Source organism: Lynx rufus, unplaced genomic scaffold, assembly GCF_022079265.1.
Source record: "Lynx rufus isolate CCGP_SWC_20201006 ecotype Redwood Valley unplaced genomic scaffold, mLynRuf1.p SCAF_4, whole genome shotgun sequence".
In the NCBI taxonomy this organism is placed as follows: Eukaryota; Metazoa; Chordata; class Mammalia; order Carnivora; family Felidae; genus Lynx; species Lynx rufus.
Genome location: NW_025814856.1, coordinates 86,986,593 through 87,010,515, shown reverse-complemented (window position 1 = coordinate 87,010,515; position 23,923 = coordinate 86,986,593). Strand labels below are relative to the sequence as shown.

Here is a 23,923-nt window from a genome sequence, read left to right as displayed (position 1 = left end):
CAGAGTGTTAGGATGCAATCGATAGGAACACTTGACAAAATTGCTTAGACCCACCGTACAGAAAAACAGCCTCTCATTTTTAGGTTTATATTTCTAAGTCTCTTAATATTTTGTGAAGAACAGTAATTGTTATGCTTAAGTCATGTAATGCACGTGTAAGATGTCAGAACTACATCCCAAATGTCATGTCCTAGAAGGTTCTTTGTTATCTCCAGGGCGATTCTGTTGTCTCCAGGGCATTGTTGGTTGCAGAAAGGAAGCCTGCTGTTGGGCAAAGCTTATGCAAGCATCACACGACTGTTTTCCTACTAATCTGGTTACATGCTTTGATGGAAGAAAGTGGTAGATGATAGGAGCAACAATTCAATCACAGCATGTTCTGATTTACAGACATCATTTCAACTGTTGACACAATGAGTGGAGTTTGTTTATGAAACTGAGGGAGTTTGACATTTCAAGAGTAAAATACTGCAAGCCAGTGGAAGATGACAAGGAAATGTGTGCTGATTATGAACAGTGTGTGAAAAGTTAACAACGGAAGAAAATGGCCATGCGTTTCAATAAGATCACATCTTGTTGCTTAAGAATTAGATGCAAATGTTCTGGTGACATTAAGCATTTTTCAGTCCCTTTTTTTCTTGGAAGTTTTTCTAATATGTGGTCATTATAAAGTGCAGTCTTTGGGGGCGCCTGTGTGGCTCAATAGATTAAGCGTCTGACTTCAGCTCAGGTTCATGAGTTCAAGCCCCGTGTCAGGCTCTGTGCTGACAACTCAGAGCCTGGAGTTTGCTTTGGATTCTGTGTCTGCCTCTCTCTCTCTGCCCCTTCTCCATTCATGCTCTGTCACTCTCTCTTTCAAAAATAATTAAATATTTTTAAAAAATTAAAAAGTGTAGCCTTTAATACTCATGAGAAAGAAATAATCAAAATACGCTTCCTTATAGTATCTCCGATATTAGTTGAATGAAGTAAGCTCTGCGCTTTGTCTGGATAGTAGGCACTAAACAGCGATTCTGGAAATGACAGTGTCTAAATGCAAGTGCAGAATGAGGACTAAGGAGCCACAGTCATCATAGCAGGAGGCTGGACAGGGATGATCACAGTGTCATGCTGGTGGCATTAGCAAGACTCTCTGGTTAAGTGATCTGCTTCCCACTCTCCACAGATGACTCTGCCTCTTAGATGTGCTGGTAGAATTGTATAGAAACAATGTACCACCTTTGAGGCTGACTCATTAGCTTGCAAATAGGATAAAATTTCAGGTACTTCCCAATTTTTGACTTGACAGTCTAACACCAACTAATGTCACACTGGAGGTTTGTTTAAACACGAGATTGCACTGTATCTTCAAGAAAGACATGGCTTGGATTTTTCGTTTTCTCCTGTGTTTTAAGTTTGAGTTTTCCTTCTAAAATATGCCTCGTGTGTTCCTAGACAAGGGCATGGTTTTCGTAGCTTAGAACTTTGCTACTCTGCCTGTAATAATGAGCACATTTGTAAGTTGTTGCACTACTTAAGTTTAAAAGTGAGTTTTTTCATCCTTACAAAACAGGCCCTCTTTTTGCCAGAGCACAAATAAAGTGACAGATAATTGGTGTGCCAGTGCATTTTTGTGAGCCATGAAGTCTAGGACAGAAATTTCATTTCATGTCTTATAAAATAGTCATCATCTAGATTTCAAGACATTTTTATGTCGATTCAGCTCTCTTTTATGTCAGTGACCAAGAATTTTGTAGCTTTATACCCTTGCCACGTAAGGAGGGGCCCATGATTGAAAAGCAGAGCAGCCCCTGACAGCTGGTTAGAAATTCGGACTCTCAGGCACCACACTTCAGGGTCAGAATCTTCATTTAGCAAAGCCTGTCCAGTGAGTCCTAGGCCAACTAGGAAATCAGGAAGTCAAGGTACTGGAGGGAGGTACATTTAGCAAAGTCCAACAGGCATCTGTCTGGAGCTTGTTGTAACTTATAATGCTTATTGCTGATTTAGATTTTAAGATCTTGGTTAATTCACAGCATTATTAGTAGTATGGATGTTTATGAATATTTTTATACTGTAGCCATTTGCTTTATGGAGGGGAGTATTAAGACAGGATGAGTAGAGTTAGATTTATTAAAAGAACCCTAGTTCTCTCTTTTTATATGCTTTTTTTAAAGGTAAAGATGGGTGCTTTATAAACTTAACTCTATTTAAAAGATACATAAAGAAATTATGGAAGACTCTATTTGAGAAGACTATCAAATAAAGTACAAATTTAGAGTTTATAATAACAGGGCACATAATCAAGGTTATTTAGTTTAAAAAAAAAAAAGATTGCCAGAGGATAAATTAATTGCTTTGCATGTATAAGGAAAGTTTATAAGAAGGTGTTGACAAGCATTATAAATATTTTTTCCATTAATTACATGGTGCACTAAAGGCAGTTTTTGGTACTTAGAAATTAGTTTCATTTGCAGTTTTAGAAATGACAATGTGATACTTAAGGTGAGGCTGAAGGAGAACTTTTCTTTTGAACTAATTTATTGTTTTTAATAATATAAAAGTTACAGTCTATAAAAAAGACTTGAAAGACTAGGAAAAGAGTCCATGTGCCATAGGCATGTCAGAACTTGGTAAGATTATTCAGAATCCAAGTATTCATTTAATCATGACAATAGGTCAAGAGAGTGACTGGGCTGACCTGAGCTGTAACTTTAGCCAAATTGCTCACAGTTATTTAAGCTCTCATATTTGTTCCTAATTACTTAGTAGGCGTAAATTCAGCAGAAATCAAAATATAAATTGATATTACATTACAGTACTGACTTGTAGAATGCATTGACTTTAACCTTAATTTGTGAATAGCAGAATCCCCTTTCAGCACATTGCTAAGTTCTAGAAAACATTTTGAGAATCTTGATGTCTATGGTAGAACTTGAAAACATGAATTAGACATGAAAGTCTTTTTGTTGTTTGTTCCATTGAAAAGGACTTTGGCATAAAGTGACTGTTTGCATGTTAAATTCTCTTATAAATATCAAATATTAGCATTTGCCTTTTTCCATAATTAATTTCTCTTTCTAACATTTTGTCCAATGATTATACACTTTGAAAATGTAGTATTCCAAAATTGTTTTCATTCCTCATGTTCTCTCTCCTTTTTAACCTGATGCTCTGTTGATAGGTATCTTCTTTAATTTTTTTCAATAGTTTATACCCTAATCATGCTCAAGTTTTTCAAATATTTGTTATATTGAAATATATTTTAAAATATATGTATATTTATATGTTTGATTTCAGTGGAACAGAGTTAGGTTGAATATAATTTCTTCAGGTCATGCTGGTAACTATTTGTTGGTTCCAAATGCTGTTTCCTGTTTAAAAGAACTTGGTGGTGATGTTACTAACCTTACTTAAAAAAAATAGATCTCTTCTTTCTGTTAAGTGCATATCTTATTGGTATGCGCAGATTAGAAATTGCTTCTGATTTACCCTGAGTCTTGATGCTTCTGAGTCTAGATAGATGCGTGCTTCTTTTCATTCAAGTGCTTCCATAATAGAGTGGACCTCCTTGACTACCAAATCTCCAGTGTCATTCCAGTTTTGGTTATACTATCTCTTTAATCATTGTCAGTCACTTGACTTCACTTTCTTTTTCTTCGTAGCATTTTTCTCCACCTGATATTATATATATATATATATATATATATATATATATATATATATATGTTTGTTGTTTATTTTCTATACCCCTGCACTCCCACCTCCCCACCAATGGATGCTTTTTTTTTTTTTTTTGACTATAGAGACACTGTCTGTTTTACTGAAATGTTACTGTATATAGAAAAATGCAGAGGCGCCTGGGTGGCTCAGTTGGTTGAGTGTCCGATTTCAGCTCAGGTCATGAGCTCACAGCTTGTGAGTTCAAGCCCCATGTCGGGCTCTGTGCTGACAGCTTGGAGCCTGGAGCCTGCTTTGGATTCTGTGTCTCCTTCTCTCTCTGCCCTTAACCCACTCGCATTGTCTCTGTCTCTCTCAAAAATAAGCATTAAAAAATTTTTTTTGAAAAAGAAAAAAATGCAAGGCACATAGTGGTGCTTTTTCAATTGAGTCTATTTCTTGGTTAGTCGTAACAGTGGAGGGGGGAGTCTTACATAGTTGTCAGAATTTTATAATAAATTTCAATCACTGATTAAATATGTTTGTGTTCTTAAATGATTAGAGTCATCCTTACTTATTTTATCTGACTCTAGCATCTCTTCTCTGTAAATACTTTAGATATGTATATCCTTCTCTGAGTTTTTCAGGCAAATCCAGCCAAACTCACAATTGATCTTTTTTTCAACTAGGAAAGATGTTCCAAGTAATCAGCTTCAGGTACCATACAAACATTTAGCATATCGGTCAACTCTGCATCATAATGTTGGTAAAGAGGAAAAAATCAGAGTAGATATGATCATTTTGTCATTTCATTAAAGTTTCATCCTTGGGAGCTGGCTTTCAAATTTCCACAGGGCTATGAAAAAAACTTGTGATAGAAATACTACTGATATGCTTGTTACATCTTAAGACTGATAATGAGAAAGTTGCCCATATTTCTAGCTGGACAAGTGCTGTGGAATCAGGATTGCACAGTGGTTGACAAAATGATAGTTGAGAAAGAAAACATTAATATCAAGTAGAGATGAGCCAGGGAGCTAAATACAAATACTCTGAATTTTTTGAAACTCCAAATGCATATAACTAGAGCTGTTTAAGAGTTTTCTATATGATAATATGAATAGAATATATTAAAAATGATACTGGGGCTTATTCAGAAATTCACTCAATATTTCAACAAAAAGTCAACAGACTGAATTTTCAGCACATCGTGATTCACGTTAATTGAAATATTTGTTTAAAAGTAAAAATGCTTATCAAAAGTTTAGATGGCCCATGTTTTATAATTATAGGCAAACATAAATTTTGTGTCAATAATGTCAATATCTTCACTATTTTATTAATGTGACTTTCTTTTGACATTTACAGAATTCATTACTCCTTTTATTCTTTTAATAGTTAAAACGATCTTATCTAAATGATAAGATTTTAGAAATTGGGGGCCTTTCCAGTTGATGTGCTAAAGCTCCCCCCTCCAAAAAAGAAGCAATTTATAGCTCCAAGGAGATAATTGAAACAGCTGTCTGTGGACATTGATACTTTCTAGAGGCAGGACTTGGGTTAGACCTGACTTTCTTAAGTTGGATTGAAAAGTAGAACTTTTTTTAATCAATTTTTTTTATCCAACAGGCCAAAGAAACCATAAACCAGCAGCCAGTGTTGGGCAACAACCATGTCATGTTGAGGACTAGAGTGTTCAAGTCCCATAGTGCTATTAACAAAGATATTTATAGCATCTCTAACTTGCAAGGGTGACCACCCCTTCTGGTTTTCCCTGGACAGGGATTAATAATAGAAATTAGAATCCTATTCACGATGTTCGCAAAAATCATGAATTACCTAGAAATACTTTTAATAATATATGTTGGATCTGCATTGTAGAAAAGAGAAAAGAATATGAGGTGTAAGTAGAAGAGTTGAAATGGATATACAGAAATGAATGTGGAATAATAACTTCTTGAAATGAAAAGGTGACTCATGTGAAGATGTCAGTTTGTCCAGAATTTATTGGTAAATGCAATTTTAATTGTATTTAAAAAAAAAAAAAAAGGTTCCAAAGTTCAACCGGAAGTGTGGGAAAAGTAGCATGACAGGATATGGCAGCTTACTTTTTTTGGTATCAGTTGGAAATGATGAGACACCGTAGAGAAAAGTGTGTCAGATTGTTTGGGTTTGAAGTAGGGCTCTGACTCTTGGTTGCTGTGTGATTTGGGGCACTTTGCTTAACACTGTCAGACTCATTTTATCAATTGTATAATGGAAACTATTAAAAGTAAAACCAATGTTCACTTTGGCAGCACATATACTAAAATTGGAACGATAGGGGCGCCTGGGTGGCGCAGTCGGTTAAGCGTCCGACTTCAGCCAGGTCACGATCTCGCGGTCCGTGAGTTCGAGCCCCGCGTCAGGCTCCGGGCTGATGGCTCGGAGCCTGGAGCCTGTTTCCGATTCTGTGTCTCCCTCTCTCTCTGCCCCTCCCCCGTTCATGCTCTGTCTCTCTCTGTCCCAAAAATAAAATAAACGTTGAAAAAAAAATAAAAAAAAAAATAAAATTGGAACAATAAAGAGAAGACTAGCATGGACCCTGCACAAACATGACGCGCAAATTCGTGAAGCATTGCGAATTTTTAAATCTTAAAAACTAAAACTAAAACCGTAAGCTTGGTGAAGATTAAATGAATCAATGCATGTAAAGTGTTTAGCCTGGCACTGTTGTGATTCTCAATATATGTTAGCTGATATTTTTATTATTATTATTAATAGTAAGAAGTCGGTGAAATAATAGAAATAGTAAAGGAATAAAAAATGTTCTAGAAATATATTCTAAATCTTTGTTTATTATAAATAAAAATAAGACAACTCACAAGATTATATGAAAATTAATATATGAGAAAAAGTTTTACATCATTAGCCATCAAGTAATTAAAAGATTGAAATAATCTTTGTACTTAGGATTTAGCAAATAAAAATGTTACGTGTTCATGAAAGTGGAGTGAGACTGTTACAAATATATTATAAATTGGCACACAATTTCTGGAAGTTAATTTGGCAATAGCTAAAAACTTGAAAAATCATTCTTAACTGATTATGTGCATATGTGTATGGATAAATGTTATCAGCTGTTTCTCTGAGTTTTAGGATAACCATTTTGTTGCCTTATAATATTTCCCATTTTTAAATTTCCTGTAAAAATAAGAAAATAAAAATATTTATAATAGGAATAAAACTTAACCAAGATTTTAAAGATCATATCCTCTGTTCACTTTGCTTTTATTTTCCTGTATCGCCATCTGGTGTCCAAAGTGTGGATAGCTTCTCATATCATAATTGTAAAGACTTGACACACAAAATTATAGTTTATTTAATTTAGATAATTTGTCGAAATAAATAATCCTGCATAATATAATTTGTTACATAAATTATTTGTTATACTTAGATTATGTAAATAAGTTCACTTGTATTTTGTAATTTCAAGAATTACCCATATTTCAAAGCAGGCAGGTCTGGATTTGAGGTGGGTGTTTTTTGTTGTTGTTGTTTACCTACTTATTTATTTTGAGAGAGAGAATGAGAGAATGAGCACAAGTGGGGTGAGGGCAGAGAGAGAGAGAGAGAGAGAGAGAGAGAGAATCCCAAGCAGGCTCCATGGTCATTGTAGAGCCTGATGCGGGGCTTGAACCCATGACTGTGAGGTCATAACCTGAGCTGAAACCAGGACTTAGACGCTTACCCTACTAAGCCACCGAGGCACCCCTAATTTTTACTATTTCTAGAGGAAAACTACTTGAGCCTGCTAACCATTTCAAAGGTAGACCTGGTGCCCTGTGAAGATGTGTTAGAACACCCCATGAGGGTGCCATTTGTAGACAAATTTGCTTTCCAAGGACTTGATGCTACTTCGACTTATGGTGTGTATCAAGGCAGTGCCAACATTTCATCATCTTTATCCAAGGTGAATTCAATGAACAGAGTTCTGTCTGTCCGAAGTATTTTGTGAAATGATTTCTTACTTAGCAGAGTACATGAGAACAAAGATACTGTCTTTATAAAACCAGGAGTTTAAATTCATTTGAAAGGTTAGTGATTTATTTTGGCTCTGAAAGTATCTTTTAATTTGATGCGTGTATTTGACTGTGATATTTAACAGGAAGGTTCTTTGGAAGCATTGAAATTTATTGTTGATGGTTATCTCAGAGGCTGTTTCAGACATTAAGTTAGTGTTTGAAGGATACCTGTATCGTCCTGTTAGTGAACTTTATTTAAAACCCACTAAAGCTGATATTGTTCATCATTAATCTAGGGTCTGTTCTGTTTTGAGAATTGAGCGTACTAATGTTTATAGTAAAATTATTTTTTTAAAAGATAGAGTTGCACTTGACTTAACATCTACTTTGTGTCAGGCTCTATGATAAGTGTTTTACGTACATCTTCATTTGGGTATTTGAATAGTGTCTATTTGGACAGAACACTTATATTTAGGAATATACAAGTTTAAGAACATATTGTAGAGCTAAAATATAATTTCTACATTTAGAAATCTATAACTTGGATTTTTTTAATATTTATTTTTGAGAGAGCATGCAAGCGGGGGAGGGGCAGAATGAGGGAGGCAGAGGACCCACAGTCGGCTCCACGCTGACAGCAGAAAGTCTGATGTGGGGCTCTAACTCACAGACCACGAGATCATGACCTGAGCTGAAGTTGGCCACTTAACTGACTGAGCCACCCAGGCACTCCTATAACTTGATTTTGGTCAACATTTCACACTGTCTTCTAATGGAACTCCATTCATATACTCATTAGATATTTATAGCATACTATTATATGCCAAGTGCTAAGGTTGCAATGGTGGGATGGCTGTTTTCTTTGTGTGGACTTCTAATCCAAAGGAGACATCTATCAGGATATCATACAAAGAAATAGGAAATTTTAACTGTGTTGTATTCTGTAAAGAAGAGATCCATCTAGGCCTAGGAGAGGTTACAGTGGGATGGTTGGATCTAGTCAGGGAAGGTCAGGAAAGCCCTTTGTAAAGAACAACTGTTGAGGTAAGGACAACAACCAAGTGAAGAAGAGAAGAGAAGTGTTGCAGGTAGGCAGAGGAACAGGTGATAGGGAAGGAGGAGAGGAAAGAATGTTCATTTGCTGGAGCAGGGATACAAAGTCCCACTTGATTTATACCCCACATGCTCACTCTGACCCACACTTCTTTCTCTCTCCGCATGCTAGCAGCGATTTTCTCAGCAGTTCTAATAAGGGATCTACTCAGCTGAATTTTCATGGATCAGGAAAGGAATCAGTGTGTTAGTTTGGATTTCTGACTCTGTAGGATTAGTTAAATATACATTTTTTTTAAAAGCATTTTCTTAGTAGATGACAAAAACTGGCCTCCTTAAATCAATTTTTGTTCACAGGATACAATTTCGAAGCTTTGTAATACTATATTAGTGAACTTTGCCTTAAGGTTTTTAATATATGTATGATTCATGTATTAAATATGTGGTTTATAAATTGACGTCTAGGCACATGTTACCAAAGACTGCAGTTTCAGCTTGTGAAAATAAACCTGTTCTTTTTGTCTACTCCAAAAGCGGACGAGTGTAAGGTGTCTGTGAAATATACACTTGCCTAAATTAGAACTTTTAAACTTTCTCATCCCTTTCCTAGGAGGGTAAGATTCGCTCTGGGGACTTACACTTTGTAAGCTATTCGTTTCTCTGCATTATTTATGAATTTTATTATGAGTATAATCAGAGAATTTCTGTTACACACCACTGAATTTGTATTTAATGAATTGAATTTACATTTAATCAGTTTGTTAAAGTGACTTAACGAGATGCTTCATTCTTATGTGTTAAAAGCAGTTCAAGGCCAACCAAAAGACTCAGGGCAATACATTATTTAGTGTTCATTTTCTGCATAACTTCTAATTTTATCATGATTCATCGTTTAAATCAGTTAATAACATCTCCTATAACCATTTCTAATAATTCTCTAAAGTCAGATATTTTACTGTTGATGTACTAGCAAACTTTTTTTTTTTAAACGTTCTAACATGGGAATTCTCACATTCTTTAGTTTTCAAAATAGAATGTGTAAGATAAGATTGTGTCAAGTTATCAAAGAATGGAATGAAAGAGGCAGTGGAATTTAGATCTGAAGATACTAAGTTTTCAACATTTGATTTTATGGAAAAAGCAAAAAATATGTATTGGAGCTTTTTCTTCATATATATGATGTACCTGAAAGTAGTGTTCAAATAAAAATGAGAAAGAACTCAAATTAATTATCTGTGCAGGACATTTTCCTTCTTGTTTTATCTGTACTCTCTCCAAACCTTCCATCTCCTCCCTTTATCTTTTTATTTTTTTATGTTCATTTATTTTTGAGAGAGGCGGGGAGAGAGAGAGACAGAGAGAGAGAGCGAGCATCAACCGGTGAGGGGGGGTACTGAGGGAGAGGGAGACACAGAATTGGAAGCAGGCTCCAGGCTCAAAGCTGTCAGCGCAGAGTCCAACTCGGGGCTGGAACTCAAGAAACGTAAGATCGTGACCTAAGCTGAAGTCTGACATTTAACCAACTGAGCCACCCAGGTGCCCCCTCCCTTACTTTACATTGATTGCTTTGCTGTTCAGATGTTGACTGTCACCTTTTCAACCCCTAATCTATGCTTACACCCAGCATCGGTACTCAGCCCGTGCTCTTTACCTGGAACATTGAAGTCGATGCACATTCAAGGGTCATTCCTCCACACATAGGCTGCAAGTGTCCTTCCCACCTTCACAAGAACTTTGTATTTCGCTCTGTACTATCCTGCATCTTTTCTTCCTTCGCTCTTCGATATGAACCTCTCTTGCTCTAGTGACCCTCCATTTGAGGGAAGCCTTTCCTTGACCTCAGGCTTACCCTTAGAGGTACCCCAATCATTTTCTTTCTTCCCAGCCGAAGTGCTTTGAAGATGTGGAAGACGTGCCTCTGCACGTTCTACCACTTCCCATTGTGCTTCAGTGGGGGGGGGGGGCTCTGCCCCTTCCACTGACATTGTATAATGTGGATGAGTTCAGTGGGCACTTTGAATTCCCCATCTTTGTATCTGAACTGCAGTGTTTTTCCTCCTGAGACCTATTTTTTCCCCTCTTGTCACCCCAAATAGCCCAGTCTACTGATTTTTTTCCTGCCTCCATGCGAACTTATTTCAACTGTTGTCTTAGGGACTCATTTTTCTACTTCCCTTTTATATTTAAAGTTTTATTTTTATTTTTGTTTAATTTACATCCAAGTTAGTTAGCATGTAGTGCAATAATTTCAGGAGTAGATTCCAGTGATTTATCCCCTAATATAACATTCACTGCTCATCCCCAAAAGTGTCTTCCTTAATCCTCCTTACCCTTTTAGCCCATCCCCCACCCACAACCCCCCGCCCCCAGCGATCCTCAGTTTGTTCTATTTAAGAGTCTCTTATGTTTTGTCCGTCTCCCTGTGTTTGTATTATTTTTGCTTCCCTTGCTTTGTGTTAATCTGTTTTGTATCTTAAATTCCGCATATGAGTGAAGTCATAGGATATTTGTCTTTCTTTGACTAATTTCACTTAGCATAATACACTCTGGTTCCATCCACGTTTTTACAAATGGAAAGATTTCCTTCTTTTTGATTTCCTAGTAATACTCTGGTGTGTGTGTGTGTGTGTGTGTGTATACACACACACACACACACATACACACCACATCTTCTTTATCCATTCATCTGTCGATGGATATTTGGACTCTTTCCATACTTTGGCTATTGTCAATAGTGCTGCTGTAAACCCTGGGGTGCATGTGCCCCTTCGAAACAGCACAGCTGTATCCTTTGGATAAATTCCTATTAGTGCAATTGCTACGCCCTAGGTTAATTCTATTTTTAATTTTTTGAGGAACTTCCAAACTGTTATCCAGAGTGGCTGCACCAGTTTGGATTCCCACCAGCTGTCCAAAAGGGTTCCTCTGTCTCCACATCCTTGCCATCATCTGTTGTTGCCTGAGTTGTTAATGTAGCCATTCCAAGTAGTGTGGGGTGGTATCTCATTGTGGCTTTAATTTGTATTTCCCTGATGATGAGTGGTGTTGAGCATTTTTTCCTGTGTCTGTTAGCCATCTGTATGTCTTCTTTGGAAAAGTGTCTATTGATGTCTTTTGCCCATTTCTTCACTGGATTATTTGTTTTTTGGGTGTTAAATGTGATGTTTTTTATAGATTTTGGATTACTAGCCCTTTATCTGAGATGTCATTTGCAAATGCCTTTTCCCATTTTGTTGGTTGCCTTTTAGTTTTGCTATTATTTCCTTCACTGTGCAGAAGCTCTTTATATTGATGAGGTCTTAGTAGTTCATTTTTGCTTTTCTTTCCCTTTCCTCCAGAGACGTGTTGAGTAAGAAGTTGCTGCGGCCGAGGTCAAAGAGGATTTTGCTTGCTTTCTCCTCTAGGATTTTGATGGCTTCCTGTCTTATGTTTAGATCTTTCATCCATTTTGAGTTTCATTTTGTATATCATGTAAGAAAATGGTCCAGGTTTAGTTTTCTGCATGTTGTTGTCCAGTTTTCCCAACACCCTTTGCTGAAGAGAATTTTTCCACTGAATATTCTTTCCTGCTTTGTTAAGGGTTAGTTGGCCATACATTTGTGGGTCCATTTTTGGGTTGTCTATTCTGTTCCACTGATCTGAGTGTCTGTTTTTGTGCCAGTACCATACTGTCTTGATGATTACAGCTTGAAGTCTGGGATTGTGATGCCTCCAGCTTTGGTTTTCTTTTTCAGGATTGCTTTGGCTATTTGGGGTCTTTTCTGGTTCCATACAAATTTTATAATTGTTTGTTCTAGCTGTGTGAAGAATGCTGGTGTTACTTTCTTTTTGCTTTTTTTTTTTTACTTTTTTATTTTTTTTTAAATTTACATCCAAATTAGTTAGTGTATAGTGCAACAATGATTTCAGGAGTAGATTCCTTAGTGCCCCTTACCCATTTAGCCCCTCCCCCCTCCCACAACCCCTCCAGTAACCCTCAGTTTGTTCTCCATATTTGAGAGTCTCTCTGTTTTGTCCCCCTCCCTGTTTTTATATTATTTTTGTTTCCCTTCCCTTATGTTCATCTGGTGTTACTTTGATAGGGATTGCATTGAATATGTAGATTGCTTTGGGTAGTATCAGTAGTTTAACAATATTTGTTCTTCCAATCCATGAGCATGGAATGCTTTTCCATTTTTTTTTTGTCTTCTTTAATGTCTTTCATAAGCTTTGTATAGTTTTCAGTGTACAGATTTTTCATCTCTTTGGTTAGGTTTATTCCTAGGTATTTTATGGGTTTTGGTGCAATTGTAAATGGGATCGATTCCTTGATTTCTCTTTCTGTTGCATCATTATTGGTGTATAGAAATGCAACTGATTTCTGTGCATTGATTTTATGTCCTGCAACTTTGCTGAATTCATGGACCAGTTCTAGCAGTTTTTTGGTGGAATCTTCTGGGTTTTCCATATAGAGTATAATTTCATCTGTGAAGACTGAAAATTTGACCTCCTCCTGGCTGATTTGGATGCCTTATATTCCTTTGTGTTGTCTGATTGCTGAGGCTAAGACTTCCAATACTATGTTGAATAACAATGGCGAGAGTGGACATCCCTGTCATATTCCTGACATTAGGGGTAAAGCTCTCAGTTTTTCTACGTTTTTTTGAGGATGATATTAGCAGGGAGGGGGGTCTTTCATATATGACTTTTATGATCTTGAGGTATAATCCTTCTGTCCCTGTTTCTTGAGTGTTTTATCAATAAAGGATGCTGTATTTTGTCAAATGCTTTCTTTGCATCTATTGAGAAGATCGTGTGGTTCTTGTCCTTTCTTTTATTGATGTGATGTATCACATTGATTGTTTTGCTGATTTTGAACCAGCCCTGCATCCCAGATACAAATCCCACTAAATCATGGTGAATAATTCTTTTAATGTATTGTTAGATCTGGTTGGCTAGTATCTTGTTGAGGATTTTTGCATCCATGTTCATCAGGGAAATTGGTCTATAGTACTCCTTTTTAGTGGGGTCTTTATCTGGGTTTGGAATCGTTACATGCAAGGTTTTAAACCAAATTTCTATGCTGAAGCCTTCTTCTTTTTTTTTTTTTTTTTTTTTTAACCTTTAGCCAAGATTTTTTTTGAGTCTCACACTTTGAATGCTATGAAAACTCACCCTCCCTTGAGCTCTACACTTCCTTGGTCTTTTCCCCAAGTACCCCTGAACCTATCACTCCTGCTACCCTCCACCATCCTGATGCCCATGTCAGACACCTGCATGGCATTTAGGGCACTATTGCCTTCCTCAGCTATACACCCACTTCACCATCATATGCTGTGGATTCTTCCTCCAAAATAGATCTGTACCCCCTCCTGTTCTGACCGTCTCCAAATCAAGAGCCCCTTATTATGTTCAGCTAGGTTACTACGATAGCCTTCAAATAATTTTCCCTCCTTTAAATATTGTTCACCTTAAATCTGTTTACCAAACAGCAGCTCAGATGATCTCTTAAAATTTTACATTAAATTGTTTTGTTTGTGGCTTAAAATCTGTGACTTACCATTTGACAGAAAAGTGAATCCCAATTCTTCAGCATTTCTGTTAGTCCCTGAATGATCTAGCCCTGCTTCCCTCTCTGAACTCCTTTTATGTCATTGTCCTCAGTCATATGTGAGTGAGCTAAACTCTCCTCCTTTATATTTCTCTGAAAGTCTTCTCCCTGCCCCTAACATCATAGCCCTTTACATTGTTGTTCTCTTTGCCTTCCTCCATAGTCTTAAATGAAACATTTCTCTAGAATCACAGGAAATGTCATTTCTCACAGGAATTTCCCCCTGACTGCTCACAGTACAAACTAGAACCCACTCATGATATTGTCTCCTAGGGACTAATATTATATTGCTTTACAGAATGAATCATAATATATTGTAATACAGTAAGAGGCTCTATAAGAATAGTTAAAATCCCCCAGACTCTGTGTCACAGTGCTAATCTGATCCTGTCTCTTATTTGCTTTGTGACAATGCGCAAGTTATTTAACCTCCCAGTGCCTAAGTTTCCTCATGAATAGTAATAATACTTATCTTGTAGGATATTTGCAAAGAGGAAAAAATTAATATTTCTAGAATAAATGCAGCAGAAGGCAGACATCATATATGTGCTTACATGTATGTATATGTTTGTGCATAATTTACTAAATGTCTGAAGGCATAAAACCATCACCTGCCATAATTTTTGACCTATGACAGGCTGATAGTAAACATTTGCTTATTGAATTAATGAAATGTGCAGTGCACCTTATAATTAAGCTTCAATGATTTCCAGAGGAAAAAAAAAAAGGAATGATGTTTTACATTTATAAAAGTATGTGATCAGTTACAAAGTTTATATTTTGGTTTGTGATCCACCTGTTAAAATTATTTAATTATATGTTTTTAAGAATATCTCCAGCATTTCATCTGGCCAGACCCCTACCGTCTAGAAAATATGTTTTTATTATTAACTTCATTTTGCAGATGTGACTCTAGGCCCCAAGAGCCCAAGTGGCTCATACAAATAGCAGAGTTGATCAACGGTAGGATGATCCCACTGACCTCTAGTGCCCTGGATCTCACTGCATTTCTTCTCTTGTTCTTATGTTCTTTTGGAAATGCCCAGTGAACTATGTGAACACGTTTTGTGGGGTTGGTGATACTGCTTTGGTGATGATTGTTAGATTTTCACTTTTGGACAGGTATCAAAGTTTACATTCTCTCCTCCTGTAGCATCCTTGTGGTTCAGGGACTCGTCACTTAGAGCAAAACCTGTCTTCCAGGACCTGCTTGCCCTTAGCCTTGCCTTCATGATTCCATGACATTCTGTATATAAGCTGTGGAGTGATGGTTCTGAAAGGCCACCCATTGTTCCTAGTTCTTTCATATTACTTTCCTCCATTAAACCTGGTAGAAAAATTACTAACCCTCTATTCCTGTCGTTAAGTGTAATATTTTCCCGCCTAGCTTTTCCTTATGAGAGGCAAGCAAATGGCTAGTTTCTCCTTGAGCCTGCTCCATATCATTTCTGGATTCTGAATACATTTCATTGTTTGTTGTTGTTGGGTTTTTTTCCCCCCTCTAAATGCTCGGATATTTGAGAGCTGAAAGGGATCTTACATAATTAAAGTCCCAAATTCATAATCAGAGAATCTAAGCTTCATGAAGGTGAGTCACAGGCTCAGGGTTACAGTAGGAGGGAGGCTTAGATGAAAATTGCTATTTGATCCTCAGTGCACTTCAGTTACCAGTTTACTCATTTTCCTTTATGAAAGAAAAAGCACAACAGGATTGGGACGTAGAAGTCACAAATGCAACTAAAATTGTGTGATTGATTTTCATGTTCATTTGTGTATTTACTTTTGTGTCTTTCACAGTTTAACAGCAATGCCCAGGATGTGAGCTGTTTTCAGCACCTTGTCCAAGCCAACGTAAGAAATAAGAAAGTGCTGAAAGATGCAGTGAATAACATCACAGCAAAAGGAATCACAGACTATAAGAAAGGCTTTAGTTTTGCTTTTGAACAGCTGCTTAATGTAAGTATCCATACCATCCCCTTTTCTCTTTTATTACTGAATCATAGCATATGAATTTCAGTAGGCTGGTAGTTACTACTACCAGTAACTCTCAGTTACATAACTGTTGTTTTTCTTTTATTTAAAAAGCAGATGTGTCCAGGCAGTAGAAATCTTTGAACTACTTTTATTTTTAAATCCCGAACTCAAAGGCATACACCGTGTAGACATTCTTTTCCTTTTAGATCTTCTCTTCCATCATCTCTTTGAACTCTCTTTCCAAAAGAAACATTCATACGATAATTATTTAATTTTGCATAAGCACTTCAAACTTAGTTGGCATATTTAGAATATCATTTCTTTTTTCTTATTTTAGTTGCTGCCATATTTATGTGGAAACTTGTGTTTTTCAGTCATCCAGTGGTTGGTAGAAATGTTTTAGTTTCAAACATCTATTTGGTTCTTAAAGTTGTTACTTAATGTCCACAAAGGTCCAAATGGCAGACATTAAGGGGAATAGGATATAAGTCTCAGAGCAGGAATTTCTTCCTCAGTGAAGATCTCTCCCTCACCAGATCACCCATCCACGTCTCCAGTTAGACTCTCAGACTCCGGCATGCTTGCTGCCTGCCCCATACCATAGCACGTACCTCACGCTGTGGACTAGTGTTTTCAAGTGGCCATGTTGTCTGTCATTTTGAGCTCTTCTAGAGCAGGAGTCGTCATTCAGGTTTTTATCTCTCATGAGGCACTATTATCACCATGGTTGAGAGTGTGAACCTAACCTTTCTATACCTTGGTTTCCTCACTTACACCATGGCATGTACAGCAGAGAGGGCCGTAGACAGGATTGTCCACAGAACCCGACACATAGCAAACCTCATGTGAGTGTGGGTTGTTGCCTTGGTATTGGAATCATGGTCATTATTACTATAGTTAATGACTAGCACGTGCCTGGTACAGAGTCAGCTCATCATTCAAACCATATTTGCTGAGTCACCGAATAGGCCCTTAAATGCAGTCTTGTCTGCAAGTCGGACTTGGTTGTTCCCTAAGTAAGGCTTCTAAAATAGTTTCCAAGATGTCTGATTGGTTGCCTCATTCATTTGTTCATTCGGCCAGTATTTATTGTGTACCTCACAATTTCCTGTCACATTACTATTGCTAGAATAGCAGAAGTAAACAAGGCTGTCTGATCTCAAGAAGGTCCAGCATGACATGGTAAATCATCATTCCTAGTACAATGTGTTAGTGCTGTTATAGGGCATTCACAGTGTGTTTATTTGAACATCACTGAGGCAGAGTTCGACTTCCCCAAAGGAGGTCAGGAAAGGGGGGCATTTCCTTGAAAACAGGATTTTGAAGAATGAGTAGAATTTAGGTAGGTACACGAGAGAGGGGAAAATCACTTCAGAGAAAAAGAACAACATGGACAAAGCCACAGTCATATAAGACAACATGGCACATTGGAAAAATGGCAGGTGGTTTGGCATGGCTGGGACATAGCAATGCGGGAGCTGCAAGGGAAATAAAAAGGCCATGGGGTATCCGTTAATGAGGTGTTTAGGAGCAAATGAAAAGTTTATAATATGAGAATGACATGGTCTAACGAGTGTTCTAAGTTTAGCTGTTATAGAAATCCTGGTGTTGGAGTAAAGGCAAAAAAAATGTTAAGGAGGGTGATGTGGTGATAATCAGATAGTTCTCTGGACTAGAATGCTAGGTGGCTGGTAACACAGGAATCTAAGTAGAGGTATGTGAGGGTAGTAATAGCTCCGTTTCAGACATACCGAGTTTGCGGTGGTGATATTTATTAGATAGCATAGATCAGCAAGCAAGGAGACAGAAAAGCCAAGTAGTTCAGTGTTGTAGTTCCCAGGGGAGTTACATTTGGTAAAATGCATATGCTTATGAAATGATGTATGTTGGCTCATAGAAGGATGAAAACTCAGAACTTTGAAATTCAAATGTAATTGACCATTAGATTAAGATGTATTCTTTCTGTAGTAAAGAAATACAAGTTTGTGGAGTTTTTTCAAAGAAGTTCTTTTTCTTTTGAGTCAACCAAGTTGGTGGCATCTTAATTGCTCTTCTTGGTATTGTTAATTTGCCTCACTTCGTTCCCTCCTATTCAGGTTTCAGTTGTGAAATGATAAGGAGTCTCAAGCCTAATGTACTATTTCAGAGCCAGTCTCAGTAGAGAGGCCACATTAACTCCCAGATTCATTACTAGTTGCTGATAAAATATGACTTAACTCCTATTGGCCTCTCGTACTGCCTCTACAATTGTAAATTATTTTTAATCTGTTCTCCGTTATTCCTGAAGCCAGTCTCCTCTGGTCTGCTTTCCACGTGTCCCTTACGTATTACAGTTCTTCATTTTAAAGTAATTTTCCCACATGTCATGCCTTGCCTTATTCAAAGTTGAAGGGTATTTTGTTACCTATTCCAAATACTTCTAGTCGTCTTATTGCACAATGTCTTTCTCTGTTTTTTGTTTGTCATTGCGAGGTCTATTATTAAGATCCCTAAAGCAAGTATCAAATAGAATTAAATGTATCATTTATCCCACAGTACGCCTTAAATTAAGATTTGAATTAGTCCTCAGTTGCATTTCAGAAAATATTACAAATATACGGAGATGCATTTTTCAAAAAAAAAAATTAAATATAAGTATGATAGATTCTGGGCTGTATACTGGCCACACAGAATACAAGGATAAGCAAGAAGACATGTAATATAATTTGTTATGAAATAACAAAATAAGTTACCAACTGTACTGTCATTTTATTGAAATAGTCGAGTTCTTTCCTTTTCTTAATTTGTTACAAATCGGTAACATACAATTGTTATGATTGTGTGATTCTTTAGATGGTTGCACTTCCTTTGACTAGTTGCTGACTTTGCTGGTCTACTCAGGAGGCTCCTCCTGGGGAAAAATCTTGTTGAAAGCAAAACATTTCTTCATTCCGCCTTTTTTGTGTGTCTTAATATCTATCCTTCTTGGGAAACATTACTATTCTAATTACACAAATGATCAGCATGCCCCAATGTCCTTACCTACCCTCGTATTTGTGTTGAGTAATAACAATACCAACATTACTTCCAAAATTGGAACCAAGTTCTAATGAAGAACCTTGAATCACTTTAATGAAACAGTCTTTTAGGTACGTGTTATTTTGCCCATCTCATATATGTAGATAAAATGAAATCATCAAAGAAATTAATTCTAGTTAAGGGATTTTCAACACCTTTCACGAAAGCATTTTGATGATAAAATATGAAACTTTTTGATAAGTCCAATTTTCAGATGGCTTTCTTTAAAGAACTATGCTTGAATGTGACAAATTATATTAGTCAGTATTTGAGTTTTCATAATACTTGGTTTAAAGCTTTAACTGCCAGTGTTCTAATGGCCTAGTCAATGGGATGCCATTATATGAAATGGGATCTTTTCAAAAGTAGAGCATAATATTATCTTGATTAACTTTTACAACAAGAAATGAGATTTATCTTCTTTGAAAAGTGAGATATGTTGTTTTTTTTTTTTTTTAAGAAACCTAAATACTACAAGACAATGAATGATTTCTTTCAAAAATAGTAATCATTTTAAGGCCAGGGCAGTGATGGCCTTTATGTTACTCAAAATCACATGTGGCTGTTGAGACTTGAAATGCGGCTGGTTTGAATTGAAATGCATTATAAACATAAAATACACACCAGAATTTGAAGAGTTAGTGTGAAAGAAAAAAAAATGTATATTATCTCAATAATTTCCATATGGATTCCATGTTCAATTGATAATATTTTGGGGGTGACTAGATTAAATAAAATATATTAGTAGAATTAATTGCAGATATTTTTCAGACATTCTTTAGTGTGGCTTTTAAAATTTTTAAATGACAAATTTGGCTTGCATTATACCTCCATTCAGCAGTACTGAGCTGGAGGCTTGACATTTTCAGAGAAGCTGAGCGTTTGTAAAGTAGTGAAATCTTTTATTCTCAACACTTGTGCAAACACATTTCACAACAGTAGGAGCTTGAGATGATGATTTCAGACCTCAGAGAACTCCAGCTTTCTGAATTAGTTCTTCATCTTAGTGGCCCTTTGGTGCTAATCACTGTTTTCCTCTGTTTGACTCTTTGGGGACCTGAAGGTTTAAGGGAGGATTTATCTTTGGAATTGAGTCTTTCAGGATTCGAGTATGTGTGGCAGATTGAGAGAGGATAGGAGGATATTCTGGGATTAGGTATCAGCCTTTACAAAGATATAAAAGAGTGCTGGGTGTTAGGGATCAACTAGAAGTTTGCAGTTTGGGGCGGTAAAGTGAATAAAATATGGTGAAGGAAGAGGACAGGGAGCAAAAATGTTTGTCAATGGATTGAAAATACATGTGGAAGGGTATGCACATTTTTCATTAATACCACTTATTTGTTTCTGGTACAATTACAGAGGCATAAAACTGACATAACCATTCATTTAAAATCCATTTATTAATCAACCACTGAGAGGTTATTACATGCCAGGCTCTTCAGGATCAGACAAGACAAAACTTCATGCCCTTACAGCACTTAACATTCAATCAGGGGAAGCCAACAAAATACAAACAAATAAAATACATACTGTATACATAAAACAATGTAAAATGCTATGAAGAAAAATACCACCTGGGAGACAGAGTACAATTTAAAGCCATTTTCAGCAAATTCTTCACTGATAGGTGACATTTGATCAAAGACCGAAAGGAAGTGAGACCCATGGATATCTGGGGGGTGAGGAGAGTCCCTTGTAGAGATGGGTCTGGCCTGACCCGAGAACTGGTTCTTTAGAGTATACTTACTGAACAGATACTACACCCTTCCTTGCAGTCTGTTCGTGCTCTTTCCTTATTGCTTCATATTCCTTACCTTTTTGTGTGTGAATGATACACATTTTTTAAATTTTATTTACAGTATAATGTTTCTAGAGCCAATTGCAATAAGATTATCATGTTGTTCACGGATGGAGGAGAAGAGAGAGCCCAGGAGATATTTGCCAAATACAACAAAGATAAAAAAGTGAGTGATTTTCTAGTATTTTCTTTCATTTTGGTATCAATGTACGTGGTTTTTAAAGAGTTGTGAGGGAGGGTCACTAAGAGGGGAAATTAGCATGCTGATTATAAAGTCATACGGATCATGGATTATAAACCACTGACACAGTTACAGAATTATTCAGAGTAATACTTTTTATGTGATCCTTAATTACCTTCTATCTAATTTATTAATAAAATAATTTGGACCTATAGAATCCTATCTGTTTCTTACGTATAAATTCTGTATGAGAAAATGTTATAGGAAGAGAGTAACCAGAAGAGAATGGAAAAATAGGAACAGTTTAAGCTTTTCTAGGAAAACTTTGTGATCATTTAATTATTACAGTAATACTAAAACTTCCTACATATGTCTAAAAATTATCTTCATAGACATTGTCCTGTAGATTTCCAAATGAAGCGATTTATAACAGCAAAAATTGCATCCTTATTTGAAAATCATTTTTATTTTGTCAACTTTCAAAGTAAAACAGCCAGGGGCGCCTGGGTGGCTCAGTCGGTTGAGTGTCCAACTTCAGCTCAGATCATGATCTCACGGTCTGTGACTTCGATCCCCGCGTCGGGCTCTGTGCAGACAGCTCAGAGCCTGGATCCTGCTTCCGATTCTGTGTCTCCCTCTCTCTCTGCCTCTCCCCCACTCGTGCTCTCTTTCTCTGTCAAAAATAAATAAACATTAAAAAAAAAAAACAGCCAGTTATTTTATCAGCAAAATGGGTTTATTCAGGAATAGCAGAAGAATTCCAGCTCAGGACATGTAAGCTACGGCAAGCGGCAAGCGGTAGGCAAGTATCCATATCAAAGAAGAGGAACTCTGCAGGGGAAAAAAAAAGAGAGAGTTGCAAACCACTGCTTGAGCCAAAACCCACTGGAGGAAAGCCAGCGTTCAGGGTGGTGATGGTTTCTCCTTGGCTGAGTTGAGATATTTTGTTATTGGCTGAGCTCGTTCCTGGGCAAAGAGAAATTCTTTCTCCTGCTGGAGTGGGAAAGTAGGCTGTTTTTGTTGCAAATGCAAAGTACTTCTTATTGGGATCTGCACCTGATGAGGGGTGTTAGGGCCTGAGACCTCCCCCTTCCCCTTCTGGCTTCCCAACACCATTTTCGAGGAAGTTTCCTTTATTCAGTTTTACACACTCAATAGAATATATTAGACAAATTCTTTAATATGCATAATATTTTTAAAGTATGCTGTTTCCATAAGGAATGAGGAATGTGAAGACAGGAATTTTGAGGTTGTAATATATTTGTTTCAGTGATTATGTAACTGCAGAAAAAAGTATTGTTGGGAGACCTATTTCGAACGTTCATCCATGTACCTAAACTTGCTGATACTGCAGAGGATATCAACTGTAACTAACTATCTTTCTAGCAATCCTACCATCAGTTTATTTCAACTTTCTGACTGACTCTTCACATTTGATAAGAGAATGATTCTTAATTCGGTTTTCTAAAATGCTAAGGATCCATTAAGAACGTAATGATAAATCATAAGCTGTTTCTTGTGTTTCAAGAATTCCAACAGATATTACACATTGATCCAGAAGAACTCTCTATTGAAGAAAATGCCAATTCGCTTTGGTTTTAATTGCTGTTTTCACCATTTGGAGAGGTGTAGTTCATCATGAGCTCTAGTAGATTGTTTTATATGTATTTTAGGAATTAAAAGGAGAGAGGGAAAAGATGAATTAATATATTTAGATAGTTTTGCAGACACAGTATTGTGAATAATTGGGTACAGTATTGACGAAATGGTTTAGAATACTTTGAATACTCCTAGGTGCTTTTTAGCCTATATGTGATTGCAATATGATCGAAGAATTGAAAACATACACACACATCAAACATCAAATTCACTATAAATCTTTTTAATACTCAACTCTTTGAATACTTACATATACTGTAATTATGTTATGATATAAGTTTCATCCATAGGTTGAGGTTTTTTCTCTTTTTTTCCTAAGGACCTAGTGATTTTAATTGTATAGAGAAACCATTTCTTTTGAAAAAGTTAATAAATTGAACCATTGACCGAATACTTTCAGATGATAACTTGATGTTATAAATAGTTCTTTCCAAAAAAGTATCAGAATGAAAAGAAATGGGAAGATCCAGGTGCATTAATCTAAGATATAATGTACATTTAATTACCTTACTTAGTAACTTCTCATTTTTCAAAATTCAGGGCAATCATCACCCCCTGGAGGATGTCCCTGACACCCCCCTCCCCTTCAGGCTTGTTTGGATGCTTGTGCTCTGATCCCAAAGCACACTGTATGGGATCCTACATGTCCCTTACACTGTACTCTCCCCCATGGGAGCTCTCCTTGGTCCCCTCTCTGGATTACTAGATCCCACAAGACTGGGCCTGTGTTTTGTTTACCTCTGAACTCTAGGTATCCAGCAGCGAGTTCAGATTTGGAGATAGTTTTTAATGCATGACAGTAAATGAATTGAGACTATCTCACAAAAGTTGGAAGCAGGATTTCTATTATAGGACAAACATGTAATTATGAAAATAACTTGGGGCAGGGAATTTTCAGCTTATTTAAATGTTCTAAATAATTCTAACATTACCATATTTTAAAGAACTCAAATAAAACAAATTTAATC

General features: G+C 36.6%; 1 protein-coding gene and 1 pseudogene across 6 annotated transcripts in view; both read left to right on the top strand.

Moving 5' to 3' along the window:
* The window catches only part of CACNA2D1 (calcium voltage-gated channel auxiliary subunit alpha2delta 1), a 494,284-nt gene that overhangs the window by 389,602 nt on the left and 80,759 nt on the right, over window positions 1-23,923 (top strand). For all 6 annotated transcript variants that reach the window (XM_047096155.1, XM_047096153.1, XM_047096154.1 and 3 more), the window contains exons 11-12: window positions 16,084-16,242; window positions 21,177-21,281. In XM_047096155.1, coding sequence (XP_046952111.1) covers window positions 16,084-16,242; window positions 21,177-21,281 — 264 coding nt within the window. The remainder of the gene's footprint in view (window positions 1-16,083; window positions 16,243-21,176; window positions 21,282-23,923) is intronic.
* On the top strand, window positions 6,175-6,268 carry LOC124525206 (uncharacterized; annotated as a pseudogene).